Raw genomic sequence first — 18,427 nt, forward strand, 5'->3', positions numbered from 1 at the left:
ATACTGCTACAGTGCAATTCTAAAGATAGAATTGCACTGTAGCAAGTATTGTAAAAAATTTACACTACTTGCCTTTAGCATTTCGGGATATAACATGTTTTGAAACTTAAAATGCTAAATACACCTTACATATAGCATTAGCATTCTCCAATGCTAATGCTCAAAAATTAGCATTCTTAAATTTAAAACATTGTGTTTTAACGTTTTCTGTACTACACTTTGCACAACTTTTCAACACACCCATAAATAAAACAAAGAAAAAAAAAACCACTGGTTTTAGCAGAAAAAATAGCTCAAACTTCAAACTTGTACCTTCCTTTAAGCACTCACTTCTCTGTTTTCTCTCTCTAGCAACGATCGCACTAGCTCAGATCACTTTTTTTTTTTTCCTAATAGTGTAAGAACTAAGAATACAATTTTCATTACAAAAATCTTGTTACGGTCTCAATCTCAAAATATATATATATATATATATATATAAAATACTGTCTCCTGCTGAACTTATCTCTGTATTTTCAATATCAGGAAATCATTTTTTTAATCACTAAATGATTTTTCTGTAGTGGGTTTTCGATCTAAGATCATGTAATTACTGAATTAGTTGCTTAATCAATAATCAGTAATATAGTTTGGTCTCTCCTGTTTCTGAATGTTTAGGCTCTGATTACAACTGCGACAGTTGCATTGACTTAAGAGAGAGTTGAGAGTGAGAAGTGGGAAAATGAAACTGGCACCGAGAGAGGTTGAGAAACTGAGCCTACACAATGCTGGGTTCTTGGCACAGAAGCGTCTTGCTCGTGGTTTACGCCTCAATTACTCTGAAGCTGTGGCACTCATAGCCACTCAGGTTGCTTCTATTCTCTGTTTTTTCTTTTTCTATTTTTGGTATTTTATTATTATAAGCTGTAAAATAATGATAGGTAGGCAATAGAGAGTTTGATTTTGGATAGGATAGAACAGTAAAGAGGCCATGATTAGTCTGTTGAGGAATTTTAGTAAACAACAAATTTTTGGGACTAATGTTTTGTCGTTGATGCGTGTATAAACTTATGTATGTATGAAGCTTTTATAAGCAGAAAAATTGGGTGTGTTATGAAAAATGAAGATCAAGAATTTGTTGCTCTTCACTGATGTTTTTATTTTTTAATTGTTTAAGATTTTGGAGTTTGTACGCGATGGTGAGAAAACGGTTGCAGAATTGATGGATATTGGGAAACAACTTCTAGGAAGGTATAATTGTGAATTTTATGTATCATTCGTTTTTATTTTGTTTTGTTGTTTTCCTAATGTTATTTGTGCGAGGCATAGATTCAATTCCTTGTAGCTTGTTTAAGTATTGATGCAATGGTAAATTAGAAGTGATAACTTCCAATTTATATCATCTAAATGTTGGCTTTGTGTGTTTACAGGAGACAAGTTCTTCCAGCTGTTCCACATCTTTTGCATATGGTACAGGTAATCAAGCAAAATTAAGGTTCTTTGTTGATATTGATGAACCTTCGCTTTGGACCTATCTAAGCAATGCATTATTTGTACCTTTTTAAAATAAAAATAATATATAAAAAAATTAATTCATGCTAGTGATTTTGTTATATTGAGTACTGTATACTATTTTGTATGAAAATTTGTTGGATTTTTTTAATTTTTTAATTTTTTTTTTCTTTTTGAACTTTCCAATTATTGATATTACGGTTTAAAAAGCTTGAAACATAATGCTTGATGATGAACTTGTGTCAAACTGACCTGCACCCCCCTCTCCTTCTTCCCCTAAAAAAAGAAAAAAGAAATTTACTTCCAACTATATATTATTAAGTTAATTTGAATGTAGGTTGAAGGGACCTTTCCTGATGGGACTAAATTAATCACTGTTCATGATGCAATTGCTAGTGAAAATGGAAATCTGGAGTTAGCTTTACATGGTTCATTTCTTCCAGGTTTGGGCTTACCTTGGGTTGTACAGTTTAGAATTACTTTCTTTTGGGACCTACATGTCCCATATTGTGTAGTTTCAAGATTTTTGGTCAGCAGAAGCATTCTATGGAGATTTTATATGTTACTCTGCACCCATTGCTTCTGGACAAGACCTTTTATGTCCTATCCTTTGAACTTAAAATGAAATTGAAGTCTTCATATAGCCAGAATCAAACTAAGTTTTTCATTGATGAATATCAGTTAAATTTTGTAGCAAACAGTTACTTGTTCATACTGATTGATGAAGACTTTCTATCTTCTGGTGTCTTTATTTCCTCGTTAGAAAGAAAATTTCCATATTTTTCTTTTAAAGTGATTGTGAGAAACTTGTAAAGAGTAGGAAATCTATTATCTAAATTGAAGCAAGTTTTCCTCAAAAAGACCTATGGAAATTTGAGCACAGATTTGACAACTTTCTGGACATGAATAGATTTTGATATCTCATGAGCTTAGACTCTGCGCATTTGATCAAAAATAACTATCAACTTTGTATCACACAGAACAATATAATCGATCCTTTTATATTTCTGCCTATCTTTCATTAATGGGCATGGTTAAGCTCAGTGTATTCACTTCAAAACTATTCAGTCTTCTGTAATATATTCAAAAAATGTTCAGTAGGTTATGTACCAGCTCTCTACAAATATAAATGGAGTTGAAGTTAAAATATTTCTTTTAATATGCATCATGTTTAATATTGAATGCACATTGATGAAGAACTTTTGTGCAGTTCCTTCATTAGACAAATTTCCTGATGTAGAAGACAAGAAATTTCCTGGTGAAATAATATATGGAGATGGAAATATTACACTTAATCATGGAAGGAAAGCAGTAATCCTCAAAGTTGTCAACACTGGAGACAGGCCAGTTCAGGTGTTTTTCTTTAACCTATCATTTCTTATATTTGTTGGATGCTTTTCTTTTTTCTTCTTCATTTATATTTATCAGTAGTTAGTTAGCAATTTGTACCAAACCGCTATCAACATCCTATTATGTTCATTTGCATCATCAGGATTTGATAATGAAACTTGTACATGTTTCCTGAGTTATAGTACTGAACTCTGATATTTTAATAATGAAAAAAATGCTTGCAATATTTTTTCAATTGACTGGCAGGGCAGATTTCTTTCCCCTTCTACGTTGGGTGAGTTGAGATTCTCTGTAGTTTGAATTGTTTTGTATGAATTACAAGGGAAATAGTCAATAGTAGCTCACTCATAGTTGGAGGATGAGCTGTAGCTCATATGACACCTCCTCCTCTTGTAAAAAGCAAGGTGGAGGGTTAGATCGTGGGTTCAAGACACGGCGGGTGTGTGTATAGTACTTATATATATATATATATATATATATGAGGTTTTCAAGCACAGACAAAGTCACATGTTTCTAACAGATTGAATTGGTCAACATCTTGTTTGCATTCTCTTTCTGTGGTTAACCTGATTAAATAGATGATACCGTTATTTTAATCATTCCTCACTGTTTCAGGTTGGCAGCCACTATCACTTTATTGAGGTGAATCCCTACTTGGTTTTTGATCGATGGAGAGCATATGGCATGCGCCTGAATATACCTGCAGGGACAGCTACACGGTTTGAGGTTGTACTTGCAATCTTTATGGATTACTTTTGTTTTCATTTTATAATTTTTTACTATTAATCAATGAATTAAACTAAAATTTGTTTAGTTGTTTATCTGCTGTAAATACATATTTGCCTATATCTTTGGCTTTTTATTACTTCATGTCTAAGGAAAATATTACCTAGCAAAAAAAGTAGTTTTTAATCATATTGTAAACAAAAACTATTTCCCCCTTTAATATCAGTTTGCACAGACATGTTCAGCTCTTTGACTATTTAACTCTATGCATTTTAAGTATCAATGATTTTTTGCTTGGCCAGCCTGGGGAAGCTAAATGTGTAATTCTTGTAAGCATTGGAGGTAATAAAGTGATCAGAGGGGGAAATGGCATTGTTGATGGTCTGGTTGATCATGCTAATTTCAAAGTCATCAAGGAAGCTGTAAACTTGAGAGGTTTTGGAAATCTTGAAGCAACAAATGCTAGGTTAGATCTTCTCCTAGGGCAAATCCATGCTGCTTGTTTCAATTCTGTTTTGTGATATCAATGAGATTGTTGTTTGAATGAGTAAACATATTCCACTTAAATGATAAAGGATAAATGGAAATGCTTTACCTCAGAATTGATTTTTCAGTGAAGGTGTTACTGGAGAAGATTCTGCTTTCACAACTGTTATCTCTCATGAGGCGTATGCCAATATGTATGGCCCTACCACTGGTGACAAAATTCGGCTTGGTGATACCAATTTGTATGCTGAAATTGAAAAAGATTTTGCTATTTATGGTGATGAATGCGTCTTTGGAGGTGGGAAAGTTATAAGAGATGGAATGGGCCAGTCATGTGGGCATCTACCAGCTGACTCTTTGGATACTGTTATAACAAATGCTGTGATCATTGATTATAGTGGAATCTTCAAGGCAGATATTGGTATCAAAGATGGTCATATTGTTTCCCTTGGGAAAGCAGGCAATCCAGATACCATGGATGGTGTATGTATGAATATGATAATTGGGGTAAATTTCATCTCACTGTGCAGAAGCAGTATGAAAGGTTTAATTGAATGCCACGTTAATTGCACATACTTATACTTTTTCAATAATTAGGTTAACACAGAGGTTATTGCGGGAGAAGGAATGGTTGTTACTGCAGGAGGCATAGACTGTCATGTCCACTTCATATGCCCGCAATTGATATATGAATCAATATCAAGTGGTGAGCTACCTCACTAGAATTTTTTTGGTTGAAAGTGCTGCTGAAATTTACGTAGGCATTATTGTTTAAATTGTAATATGTCTCTGTATTTATATAAATTTTTGACATGTTAAATATAGATGAAAACATTCAGAAAAGCTTAATCAAACTCAACTGCGTATGTCGGGAATCAAATTCATACATTTTTTAGCTGATTGCACATGATTTAAAACTGCTTGATAAGTTTGTCTGAACTGTTCTTTTGGTACCTAGAGTTCATGTGTCTGCTCCTTAGAAATCTGAGTAACCTCTGGATTTAAAAGAAAATTAATTGAAACAAATATTTCTCCAAATGTTCAATGACTCCATTTTTCCAAAACTATCTGTAGGAATCACAACACTAGTGGGAGGTGGAACAGGACCTGCTGATGGAACACGTGCTACAACTTGTACTCCAGCACGATCACAAATGATGTTAATGTTGCAATCAACTGATGACATGCCCCTAAATTTTGGTTTTATGGGAAAAGTACGCTTAATTATTTATGTACTTAATAAATTCCTCTCTCTCGCTCTCTCTGTCTCTACTTACACCTGTTTAAGGATGGACCTTGCAGTAATTATTGTAATATATTAATGGATGACTAAAATTCTGAATTCTAAAAGTTTTTCCGACTTGCTCCTCCCTTCTACTCCTCTCTTCATCTTTATTTATTCTTCTACCTTGTTCTGTAATTCCCTTTGTCTACTTCAGGGGAACAGTGCCAAACCTGAGGAGCTACATGAAATAATTAGAGCCGGGGCAATGGGACTGAAGCTGCATGAGGACTGGGGAACTACTCCTGCTGCAATAGACAATTGTTTGACTGTTGGAGAACATTATGACATCCAGGCACTAACTTTTTTTTTTTCTTTTTTCTTTTTGAGTACTATTTATTTTCCAATTATTTGAAACATTTTGAGTTTTATATGACTTACAAAATTTCTTCATATCTTTTGATTTTGACAGGTTAATATCCACACTGACACCTTGAATGAATCGGGATTTGTAGAACACACTATTGCTTCATTTAAAGGAAGAACTATTCATGCCTATCACAGGTACAAGTTTCCTTCTGCCTACACCACCAACCAAAAATAAAAAGGGAAGAAAATGTTTTTCAATCTTCTATGACTTAATTAAGTATCATGGTCATTAGGTATTATGTTAAATAATAATAATGTTGGGTTCTAAGACTTTAGGTTTAAATGTATTAGAACTTCATTTTGTAATGTTGGCAAACCATGATCAAAACGTTTAGTCTTGTTTTAGACTTGCTCAAAGTATGTTTTTGTGTAAAGTTGGAATCGAGTGTACTGCAGGATTTACTGTGTAAATCTGCCTGGCTCGATCGATCGAAAATTAGACTCGATCGATCGAAACTCGTGCAGATTGTTTTTCTGCAGAATTTTCCAACTCAGCCCAAGCCCGTTGGATGTGTAGGGTTTTATGTTTTGCCTTAAGTATAAAAGGAAAAACCCTAGCCACGTTTTTAGGTTGCTCTTTATGTTGTGTGTGTGAATCTCTTGTGAGATTTAGAGGTGTTTGCCTTCATACACACTTAGGATTTCTAATCTCAAGATTGATGTTAAGAGCTTGGTGATCAAGTTAGTTGTTGTTTTCAAGAGCTTAAAGATACACAAATGGGAGTACTTGTGCTTGCTGTGAATCCAAGAAAGAAGTAGTCCGTGGACTCAGAGCTATCACGTGGTCGTGGTAGTAAGTTTCTTATTTGAGGTAGCAATAGGATGTTAGTGGTCTAAGTCGCTATTGTGTAAACTTCAATTCTTTCATAGTGGATTTGTTTTACCTTGAGGATAGTTAGGTTAAATCATTCCCAGGTTTTTTACCGGTTTGGTTTTCCTGGGTTATCATATCATTGTGTTATTTATTTTCTGCACTTTACAATGACATGATATATTTGTGTTAACCTAGATCTAATAATTTGACTAAATAATCACTTGGCTAATTAACTAGGTTAATCTGGTTGTGTTTTAAGGGATCTAAAAGCGCACAAATAATAATAATAATAATAATAATAAATAAATAAATAAAACCTAAAGTGTAATCAAGAAGTACACTTTATTTATTTATTTATTTTAGCAAATTTCTTTCTTGATGTAGCACGGAGGGAAGTTTACTTAGAGAGTAAAAAGTTATTGATAGCTTAGTTGTTTTGTCAAAGTGGTTAAATTTGACATCTTGGCCCTGTTGGTCATTTCGGGAGTATTTCCCATCCCTATCATCCTTTTCAAGTTGTCATGACTTGATATTATGATTGATTGCAGCATTCTCATGTGATTACAAGATCTTTCTCTTGTGAACAGGACGTAAAAAGTTCATCTGCTCTATTACTTTTGGCCTTGCTTCAACTTTTCCATCTTTTAATACAATTTTTTAACTTTCTCAGTATATTTTGGACAGTGAAGGTGCTGGTGGTGGTCATGCTCCAGATATCATCAAAGTGTGTGGTGTGAAACATGTCCTGCCATCATCTACAAACCCCACGCGGCCTTATACTTCCAACACTATAGATGAGCATCTTGACATGCTGGTATGAGAAGATAATAGAAGAATTGATTCAGTATGCATTATGGATGTTCAATTCTCATTTTGGTATGCATTCATACAGATGGTCTGCCATCACCTTGATAAGGACATTCCAGAAGATGTAGCATTTGCTGAATCAAGGATTAGAGCTGAAACAATTGCTGCAGAAGATATTTTGCATGATATGGGGGCAATTAGCATCATATCTTCTGATTCCCAAGCTATGGGTCGCATTGGAGAGGTTAATAATTCCCTTTTTTAAGAGAATTTTTTCCCTTAGAGTTTTTGTTTAAATAACTTTGTTTGTACTTCCAATTGATACTAGAAATTTCTATCTAATAAATCTGGGAGCCAAACCTTAAAAACCATGAGATCTGGTACCTTTTTTTTTTTTTTTTGATAATTGGAATAGGGAGGATTTGAACCTTGGATGTTTCCTTTGGAAACACTAGGAAGTGCTAGTTGAGTGCCTACAAGGCTCTTGGCCAGACCTGTTTACTTACTTGATAGTGAGCATTTGAAGTCATTCTATGATAAGATATGATAGGGCTGCTTTTAAGCTGCTAAGATCTAAGAATCTTGGAGACAGACATGGGTGCCAAATAGAGATACTTTCAATATGACACTGTCCGTTAAAATGAGACAAATCCTAGTAGGGACGAATGAAGACGGCTGATGGGGACATGTGAAGAGAAAATGATGGCTTGTTGCTCAGAATCTATTTTTTACAATTATGATCTTACGTTGCAAGTCAATAATGCATATTAACATTCTTTGAGTGCACATCCAACCCATGAATTCTTCATAATGTTTGTTCTTTTAGTCTTCACTTGGTTGGGACATATTTTCTTATTTGTTATGATGCTAAGCTCAGGTTTTCCCAACTCTTTTCTTGCCAGGTGATAATCAGAACTTGGCAAACCGCCCACAAAATGAAGTTACAAAGAGGGCAGATTGATGCTAGTGAACCAGACAATGACAACCTTCGTATCAAACGATATATTGCAAAATACACTATAAATCCAGCAATAGCTAATGGGCTTTCTCAATATGTTGGTTCCGTTGAGGTATGCTGGGTATAATATCTCTGAGCTCAATTACAATGTGAGCTACACAAAAGTATAAACAAGCAATTGCTTTTATTGTTATGTATTTCATGGATTACAGTAGCAAATGGGCAGAAAAGCATACATCACTTGCATTATTTGGTCCTGCCATATGTCTCCAATTTAGAAATCCATCTACTTCACAACTAATTGACGTTTATACTTTTATCAGATCGTGCAAATATAGTTGTCTGCCCCCACTAATTCTGTTAAATCTTGACATTTTACTAACTAGTAGATGTGATCCATGAGATTCTGGATAGTCCGGAAAAATTATAACATTGTAATTGATATTAAAGATTAAAGATTAAGTGACATTTTTTTTGCAGGTTGGGAAATTAGCTGATCTTGTTTTATGGAAGCCGTCTTTCTTTGGGGCAAAACCAGAAATGATAATAAAAGGTGGTGCAGTTGCATGGGCTGATATGGGTGATCCAAATGCAAGCATTCCCACACCTGAACCGGTAAAGTTTGCTACTACTTCTATACTCTGGATCATGTTATGTGGCAGAGCATTATTTTGAATTCCTCATATTATGATGATAACTGCATAAATGGAAATCTATGGTGCAAATTAGAATCTTCTCATTGTTGAATTAGAATCTTAACATGCCCCTTGATTATAATTCTCATCTGAAGTGCTGGTTGTGCTTACCTTTATGAGTTCAAACTAATTTTAAGCAAAAATCAAACATGTTTAAAGAATTGTAACCATTAAAATGTCTCATATACTTATCGATAGTTGCATTTAACAAGCTAAAATATTTATAATTTATATTGTGAAGAAAAATCTTGCTGTAAAGAACCCCAGATAAATGGCATCAAGTTCCTTTGATTAGTTTAAGACAATCATTTTTTCAGGTAATGATGAGGCCTATGTTTGGAGCATTTGGCAAGGCTGGAAGTGCTCACTCCATTGCTTTTGTCAGCAAGGCATGGATCTCTCTCTCTCTCTCCCTTTCTTTCCTTTTTCCCTCTCTTTCTTCTTTTGTAAGTAACATTTTTTCTCTATTATCCATACAAACAGGCAGCTTTAGATGATGGAGTTAAGGCCAAGTATGGACTCAGCAAAAGAGTAGAAGCTGTTGGCAATGTCAGGAAACTAACCAAATCTGACATGAAGCTCAACGATGCCCTTCCAAACATTACAGTGGATCCAGAGACATACACAGTGACAGCAGACGGAGAAGTTCTTACCTGCACTGCAGCCACCACGGTTCCTCTTTCTCGAAACTACTTCCTCTTTTAAGGCATTGATAATATGTCTAAGCGTCTATCATTTTATGTATTTTAAAGTAAATTTAGCAAACTGAAACAAATAATAATCCTTCCAAATATGAATGAAATAGCACTCTCGTAATTGTGGTCTTTGACTAGTGACAGCTCTAGAATTTTTTTTTAGGATAGTCACTTAGAAATTTAAATTACCACAACATTTTTCTTAGTACAATTTTTTAAGGAAAAACGAAAAACGAAATTATTTTTATTGAATAAGTTGAGCGAGTTACAAATTTTATCTTTTTGTTTTATAATAGGCTTTTTGTTGAATAATTTGTTCACTTCTTGTTGTTTGGTCTTGTCTTGTTTTTGTTTGGTTTATGTTTGTTGTTGTTTGGGCTAATATTTATTGTTGTTATTTAAGCTTTAAAAATTAAGGATTATGTTTGGGCTAGAATTAATCTAGAGTTATGCTACGTCCACAATATTTTTACAATAAATCTTATGTAAAAAGCAGTTACTGATGGGTAACAAAATAATATCAGTATTTGGCCCAAATTAGAATCAATAGTAGCTTACCACATTGGATTTGTTGTGAAATTATTGTGAAAATGTTATGAATGTAGTAATACTATTATATTTATTAAACCCAAATTTTTGTAATTCTTAAGTCAGGGTATTCAACATTTTTATTAGGGTGGTCACAGTAGGTTAGTTTAGCATATAATATTTTTTTTTGACAAGTGTATATATACTCTTTTTTTTTTTTTTTTTTTTTTGCCTATTAGGGTGGTCCTGTGACTATCCTGGCACTCTGCCTGGATGCATATTTTGACACTGAAAGAGCTATGAGTCGGCAAAGCATTAACCAGAGTACTCCGTACGTGCACCACATTTGTTTTTGGAACTTGATTTTCAAGTATGTAGACAACCAACTATAAAAATGGTAGACATTATAGATATAGAATAGTAGCTTGTAATTCATGTTGTGCATGGAGTTTTTATTTACATCAATGCTAGTACATAAAAATAAGTACATGAGAAAGTATCAATATCTAAAAAATACTAAGAAAGTGATTTTTTTATTTTTGGATGAGGAAGAAGACATTAATTTTATTAATCAAAGTTGGCGAAATCCGCTTAAGCTACATTGTAAATTTGTGGTGGAGCATCCTCCATCCACGCGACAAAATTTGAGACATTCCTAGCATACCTAGCTAGATTGTGAGTAATCATATAACCTTCATTCCTAATGCAAGAGTAATGTAATTGAGTAAAAGACGCGGAAATAAATTCTGCATCCCGAAGAATGAAGCCGTGACTTGGGAGTAAATAATTTGTTTTGATTGATCACATTATACGTATGCAATCAAAACATTCCAAACTCAAGATTATGAGAATATATCTAATAAGTTCATAAAAAAAGAGAATATATCTAATAAAGTACTAATTAATTATTAATTAGAGAGACATTAATAACACTAATTAAATGATGAATTTATATATATATATATATATATATTAATTAAGATTTTTATATTTAAAAATTGATATGTGATGAACTTTAATATATTATGTCAGTATAACATGAATGTTCTGTCATTTTGTTGGAAGAAAACATAAGCAGAAAGGTTCCTCCAAAAAAAAAAAAAAAACAGAAAGTTTTCCATGGTGGTGTTTTTTCAAATCATTGATTTAAGGAAAAAAGTTTAATTATCAGTGAGCTCAAGTAACATGCACCATCTGCCACTGCCAGTTGTGGTTCACAGTTCATGTTTCACTTTCAGGATGGGGGTAAAAATGTTTTTATTTATTATTTTTTTTAAGGCAATTAAAATGATTGTTTGTTATTTTTCTAACAATTCCACTATCATTATGATGGTCTATATACTAATGGAATTCATAAACCACTCAATAACTCCAAATCAAACCTAAATACCTAATAATCCTTGTACAGTGCATTAAAGTCTTAAATTAGATGACACAGTGATGATGAAGTTTAGACTATTGCCAAAAATTAGATGATCAATCGAATTGTGTAAATGTTATAAATCCAGCCCAATGTTAAAAAAATGAAAAAGGAAAAAAGACATTTGACGTTAAGAATCTTAAGATGCATCCTAAAAAGTATTAAGCTATGCTTAATCATCAATTTTATTTATTTTATTTTACAATAGTATCCTACACACATTTACCATTTGGTACTGAGCTGTAGGTATCCCGGTTAATCAACACTAATATAAACAATGCGAATGCGTATTTTGTTTGGGTCAAAATATCAAACACACACACACACACATATATATATATATATATATATGTGTGTGTGTGTGTGTTACGGTATGTTGTATGCCACATTATGTGTAGTGTAGGTTGTTAGGGGGTCAAATCAAAGTTTTTGAACAGTCGATACGTCTAAAATATATCTTCTATCCATTGTAACTATCAAATTATCAAAAAATAATAGAATTCGCTACCAAATTCAACAAAAAGAGTGGCCAAGATATATTTGATTAAAGAAAAGGAATTATTACCAGAAAGGTGAAAAGTTGAAAACATTGAACCGAGATGATTTGCAAAGTTGTTGAACTGTCAAGGGAGGCGTCCAAAATACAAGTCTCCCATCTCTATTATAACTATGAACTATCAAATTATCAAAAAGTTTTAGAATTTGCTAAGTTAAACAAAAAGAGTAGCAGTTATAGAATTTGCTGAAATTTGGTCATTTTTTACTTCAAGGAGCATGTTTGTCTTGGTCTCCTTGCAGTGTTGGCCTATTATCAACTATTAAGGTATGATAGCAGTTTCTCCTTTTTTTCTTGCTGAAGGTATGCTAGCAGTTGACATACTTCCACTCTACATTTACGAATTCCATTCAAATGAAACACAATCTCTCTCTCTCCAAAGAATAGAAAAAGAACCTCTGCAATGTACCACTGTAACACTGTACATTTCGCTTTCATATAGTGTTTCTATTATCTTGGCAGCAGGTGTGCAGGTGTAGGAATCCCAGTTAATGCTTTCTAAGTGGGAATATACAGCTTTATGGTTTGTTTGGATCAAGGGAGAAGGAGGGGGAGTAGAGTAGAATAAATTTAATCCAAAATTAGTTTATTTTCAATCAACTCTACTCTACTCCCCTTCAGTCCCCCTCAATCCAAACGGATCCTTAAGTTGGAAGTTGGATCTCTGTGTAGCTAAATTGCATGCCGTTTTCCTTTTTTGTACACAACCTTGATCTATGTAAAGCAGCGTGTCATTTTTTATTTTTAAATGCTTCTGCATGCCTTTTGGGTTATGGATCACTGTGACCTGCATGTTCTTTTTTTGTGTTTAAAGTGCATGTCTGCCCCTTTTTAAAAAAAATTAGGTGTAAGGTAGCTTACCAATCACTTCAGGTTTTTTTGTCCATTACTTTCTTTGTTTTGCACATTTATATTTCTTTCGGATCATCCGGTATGGATGATCCATCACATTTGGCTTTGAAAAAAAAGAAAGAAAGACTATCACATTTAGGCATTATGGCGTATTGGTGATTTATCTGTTGAGTGGATTAATTTATGGGCAACTGAATAACTTTTGCATCTCCCTCAAAAACACATTCACAAATACTGAGTTCCTTAGCAAAAACTATGTATCGCCCTACTGCAAGCCAAAGCTTCGACCGTTGCTGTTGAGTTTGGAAGAGAGATTCTTTAATCTTTATGAAAGAGAACCAATCATACAACCAGAGTAGTCTCGGATGACAACTCCTAAACCTGCACATCCCAGTTCATTGAACGTCGCCCAGTCAAAATTAGCCTTGTAGAGACCCGAGCTACGGCTGGTATAAATCTACTGTGACAAGCCTGGGCCGACTGGAATTCTCCATTAGACCGAATCAAATGGTTCTCAGTGAAGAGAAACTCAATATCACAGATTGAGTAATAGTAAACACAAGTCAACAATCACGGCTGAACATAGAAAAGAAAATATCTGAGAAAGTGAGAGAAAGGGAGAGATAGGGGATAGAAGAGAGAGAGAAAAGTTGAATCTAGAAACTTGTATATAATATTGAATTACATAAAGACCAGTAAGGCTCACGGAGCCCTTTATATACAACGGATTAATTAAGTTAACCGCCCACATTATGCGGATCTAACTCCTAGAAATGGGGAAGTTTGTTAAAACTGTTAGGCTAAACAATCAGCTAAATCTTGTGCCTAATCCAACGTCCCAAACGCACCGTTTTACTTAAAACAAAACAAGCCTCAGTATTAAGTGAAACAGTGCGTTTACTATTTTGTTTCTTCATGTTTGGGCTTCTTCTTCACAGACACAGTGGGCTTGGGCTTGGGCTTCTTCTTAACAGACGCAAGACTATGCTCAACACTCAGTATGGGATTCACCAACTTTGCTAGCATTTCTATATATTATTCCAAATTAGCCGAAACATCAATGCCAACAGATCCACATCTATTCTATTTTTCATCAAGAATGCCATTTCCAAAAGATCAGCGAAAACATTAAAATTGTACCTTAACAGCTTCCTAAGGTCCTCATCTGCATCCCAAATCACTAGGAGAGACTGACAGCCCCAAAATGCGTGAATGGTATCCTCAGTGGCAGGGACGGAGGGAGACTTGGACTGGGGGGAGGCAATGGCCCCCCCTATTTTTTTTTAATTGATATATATATAGTCACCAATTTTAGTAATTTTGTTCTATAAAATCACACTTTGACCCCCTTAATATTATCATTGATTTTTTTAGGAGTACTACTCTAGTCACAAAATTTTCTATAACATTTTTACAAGCTATTGTGGTAGTAAACTTTTATTGGTTTGCATCTGAACTCGTCACTTACATCGCATTTTCACTTACTAATAACCACTCACTATATTAATAATTTGTAAAAAAAAAGTTTGTAATTCTAGTATTTTCCACCTTTTAAAGGCCAGATCTAAAATCTAAAGCAAAATAAACAAGCTCAAAACAATTATTCAACAACAAAAATTACCGATAGTAAAACTAATTTTATCTAAAACAAACAACTTGACCCTTTAAAAAACTTTAAACAAAATAATTTTGTCCATACCTAGATGCACACAAAAAAAAAAAAAAAAAAAAAAAAAAAAAAACTCATTAGCTATTAAGCAACTGACCCGGAAGCTAGAACCACCGCACGCAACTAACAGTAAAACTGCCCTCCTTAACTTCAAGTTCTGGCTCCGTCCCTGCTCAGTGGCAGACTTGCACTTAGGACGAGTAATTTATTCAACCTAGTTATAAACAAAGAAATTCATAATTACGTTCTTATGTTTTCATTTTTTTTTTTTTTTGGTTGGAGTAATTAAGCCTGTAAAGAAAATGTTAGTTTATGTCTGTTTATTTATTTTCTTATATAAGCTTGATATAGGAATATTGGATTTAAATTCATAAATAATACTATTATATTAAATTTTTGTTTGAAATCTATAGATAATATAAATAGTCCCATTTCATAGAAGATTGATGAAAATTGTCCTATCCAATTACTGACTCTGACTCTAACAATATGCTATATACTATCAATCAAAATTTAGTTATTAATTTAGTAGAATGGATTTATCAAAGTAGTGAAAAAATTATCATCATGGTGTTTGTAAGGACTGAAATCAGATTGGTCCTAAAACAGGATTGGGCTCAAACCCAAGCGGCCCAAACAATAAATTTGCAGAGCGTGGATAGAAGAACTAGATCTATTCTAGAAGAAAGACGATTGAATTTGATAGTTTAAGACTGTTGGACATAAGTAAGATCAGAAAATCTGTCCTCGGAATAGCTCAAGGAATTTATATTATATTGTCTTGTTGAACAATAAAGTTATACAAAAGTCACCATCCTGTTCTTAGATAATCCCCCTCTTTAGTACATCTTTCCATGTTATATATTACAGTCTTGGTGTCGACTTTACCACACACGTGTAGGTTAGATTCGGGGAACTCTTTCCTGTCCCATTCAACACTTCCTAGAACCATTAACTTGTAACTATAAGGCTGCTTGATCACTGTTCAGGCGTCACTTCCACATTAATGCGGCCAGAGAGTTGGTTGGGAGTCATTTAATACGGAGGTAGCAGCCTTTTGAAGATATTTGTTGCCCTTCTCCTTTCTTATCCCTTGTTCGACGTCTAACTCTTAGTGATGATGTAACTCTGAAGTAAGTCCATGATGATATGTCACTCGAACTGACCTCGGACACATGTTGCCGAGATGGTTTTTATCCTCAGACGCTTGTTGGACTTATCTCATATTATCTCTACTCCTCTCTTCACTATGTTCTCCTTATAATCTTATCTGGACCTTCTCGGATAGTCTAATGTTCTCGGATTGGGATATAGGCCCAGTTAGTACTGCCTTAATAGTACTTACTGACTAACTAGCCCCCACAATAGTCCCTCAAAATTTTGCTTTTCAACTCCTCGGGAGGAAAGGATGATTTTGATGTCCTCAGCCCATCTTATTTGTGGCCTTATTCTGTATTCCTGACCTCCTACATGTCTTTTTGCTTGCTCAGGGCACGCTCCTGACGTTTCGGCATCCAAAACGTGCCAACATTAAATTTTGGTGACGCCCCTGTCCCCCACGCTCAACGGTAAGATGTAAATCTAACGGTGGAGGGTTTTTCTTGTTTTATGACCAGGAACTTTCCCGCTTGTAACTTCTGCGCTACTATAAATAGCTTCTCAAATCAATTCTCTCTCTTACTTTCAGCAATCACACAATCCTAGAACTCATACACTGAACTTGTCTCTCTCTTTTGTTTCCCTGTGCATCTACAAATACTAGAACTTTATTCGAGGACCCTCTTTCGAATCTGTAAGTCTTCTTAAAACCTTTTTAGCTTTCATCTTAAACTTGTTAATTTTTCTTTGAAACCTCTTAGGAAAATGGGTAAGTTCCAAAGTTTGGTTGAGTCCGAGGAAGGTATGAGAAGTTTCAAAGCTAAGTATAGGATCCCACCAACAGTAGGCGTGAGGTACGCTGCCCAGGGGGAGTGGGTCGACGCTAGGAAAACAAGGAAGGTGATCATTCCTATGATTGCCTTCATAGAGGGTGGGATAACCATTTCCATGGGTACTATTACTAGGAATTACCTTAGGTTTTTTATGTTAGCTCCCACACAGTGTGCCCTAAACATGTTAAAGGTCTTCGGAAGTATAGAAACTTTAAACGAGAGAATGAACCTAAACCTGACCCACCATGATGTGAATTGGGTGTACAGTCTGCACAACTTGAAGGGGCAGGGATATTACCTCAAGTCGAGGCATTTCGCAGTAAGGCTAATCCAACGCCTTCCCATTTCAAACAAAAATTTAAAGGAGGATTTCTAATCTTTTCTGGGGAATGACATAATGGCCTACCCTATCCGACCGAGGAGGGAGAACCAGGTGGGGGAATAGCCGTAGATTCATGAAATATAGTTTGCATTTCTTTTTCGTTTACCAACGTCCTCGTCTCTAACTGAACTTTATTTTAATTCAATGATTTTGCAGACAAGTGTACTACTAAGCCCAAGCTTAGCTTAGTTAACAAAGCTAGCTTAGATAGATTCCTATAAGCCGAGGTGTACGTGAACGAAACTGACGGTCAACTCCGAGCAGCCCATCTAATTCTTAGGTACATGCCACTTTCATTCGCATTCCAAGCGCCTAAGTATGTGATCAAGGCTCGCGACCCTCGGCTTCGCCGCATCAACGTTGCTTTCGAAGGATTCATTGTTCCAGAAGGTATCCCACTCCCTCAAGATACTTCTCGCACCCAACCCCTTTTTGTGGCCACTCCTTCAATTGGAGCATCCTCATCCCAACCCGTTCTCGAGGAAGAGGAAGAAAAGGAAGAAGAAGAAGAAGAAAGAAGCCCAGAGGAGGTTGTGGACTTGTTAGACTCCTCGGACGAATTTGAGGTTTTTAACCAGACTCTACCCTCCGAAGACGTATCTGACGAAATGGGTTTCCAAAGGAAACCTCGGAGGAGTTTAATGGAGCTGATAGAAAATCAGCCTGGAAAAGGTGCACCGGGGAAATCTACACAGTCTCAGATTCCCCCTCCTCTTCCCAAATCTCCTCCTCCTGCTCCTCACCAACCTCAACCAATCAGACCTGAACATAATGATCCTAAAAAGAAAAGAGATTAGAGAGGGAAAGATGTGGTTAAGGTCGGAAGAGCCCGTTCGACCCAGGAAGACGAGGCCCAATGAGCTGCGAAGCAGCAAAAGGTTAGTCACACATCACAACGGGGCCTAGAGAGGTCAGACACTCAGCCTCCAAAGCCACGAGCTTGACTCCCAGCACCCATGTACAGTGGAGAGCCCTTGAGAGATGATGCATCACTCAGGAACTTCAATGGTGGCATTGGGTGCCACGTTGCCTCGGCCGTGGAGGAGGCCTTGCTACTCCCTAAAGACATGACCGAGCTGAAAAACATGAGGAAGAATGAAGTTTTCCTCAATTGCAAAAGATATCTGGGAATGGTACAATGTTAACCTCCTTTTTTCTTTTACTTATAATTATTATTTGTAGACATATTTTTTTGTTGGCTACGGTACTAATCTTTCCCCTTTTTTTAGGCTGTCCAAGCCACTTTCAGGCTGGAGGAGATCACCAATAACTGCTACCAGCAGTTGGATGATGAGAGGAAAAGACGAACGACAGCTGTGCAATCACTGACTATCTCTAAACATAACAATGCTGACCTGAAGAAGAAACTGACCGAGGAGCAGAATGCTCGTCATAATGCTGACTCGACCTTGGAAG

General features: G+C 35.3%; 2 protein-coding genes across 2 annotated transcripts; both read left to right on the forward strand.

The window, feature by feature from the left end:
• Positions 1-292: 292 nt before the first annotated feature.
• LOC115982277 (urease) lies at positions 293-9,810 on the forward strand. The gene is made up of 19 exons (XM_031104831.1): positions 293-397; positions 658-847; positions 1,157-1,230; positions 1,410-1,455; positions 1,829-1,934; positions 2,702-2,844; positions 3,457-3,567; positions 3,870-4,033; positions 4,182-4,560; positions 4,651-4,759; positions 5,128-5,267; positions 5,493-5,630; positions 5,748-5,839; positions 7,203-7,332; positions 7,411-7,569; positions 8,228-8,395; positions 8,764-8,898; positions 9,296-9,367; positions 9,462-9,810. The coding sequence occupies exons 2-19, from the start codon at positions 722-724 to the stop codon at positions 9,681-9,683; spliced, it is 2,514 nt and encodes an 837-aa protein (XP_030960691.1). The 5' UTR covers positions 293-397; positions 658-721; the 3' UTR covers positions 9,684-9,810.
• Positions 9,811-17,295: 7,485 nt separating this feature from the next.
• On the forward strand, positions 17,296-17,808 carry LOC115981082 (proline-, glutamic acid- and leucine-rich protein 1-like). The gene has a single exon (XM_031103268.1). The coding sequence runs from the start codon at positions 17,296-17,298 to the stop codon at positions 17,806-17,808; it is 513 nt and encodes a 170-aa protein (XP_030959128.1).
• The last annotated feature ends 619 nt before the right edge of the window (positions 17,809-18,427 follow it).

The sequence above is a fragment of the Quercus lobata genome, chromosome 3, assembly GCF_001633185.2.
Source record: "Quercus lobata isolate SW786 chromosome 3, ValleyOak3.0 Primary Assembly, whole genome shotgun sequence".
Lineage (NCBI taxonomy): Eukaryota > Viridiplantae > Streptophyta > Magnoliopsida > Fagales > Fagaceae > Quercus > Quercus lobata.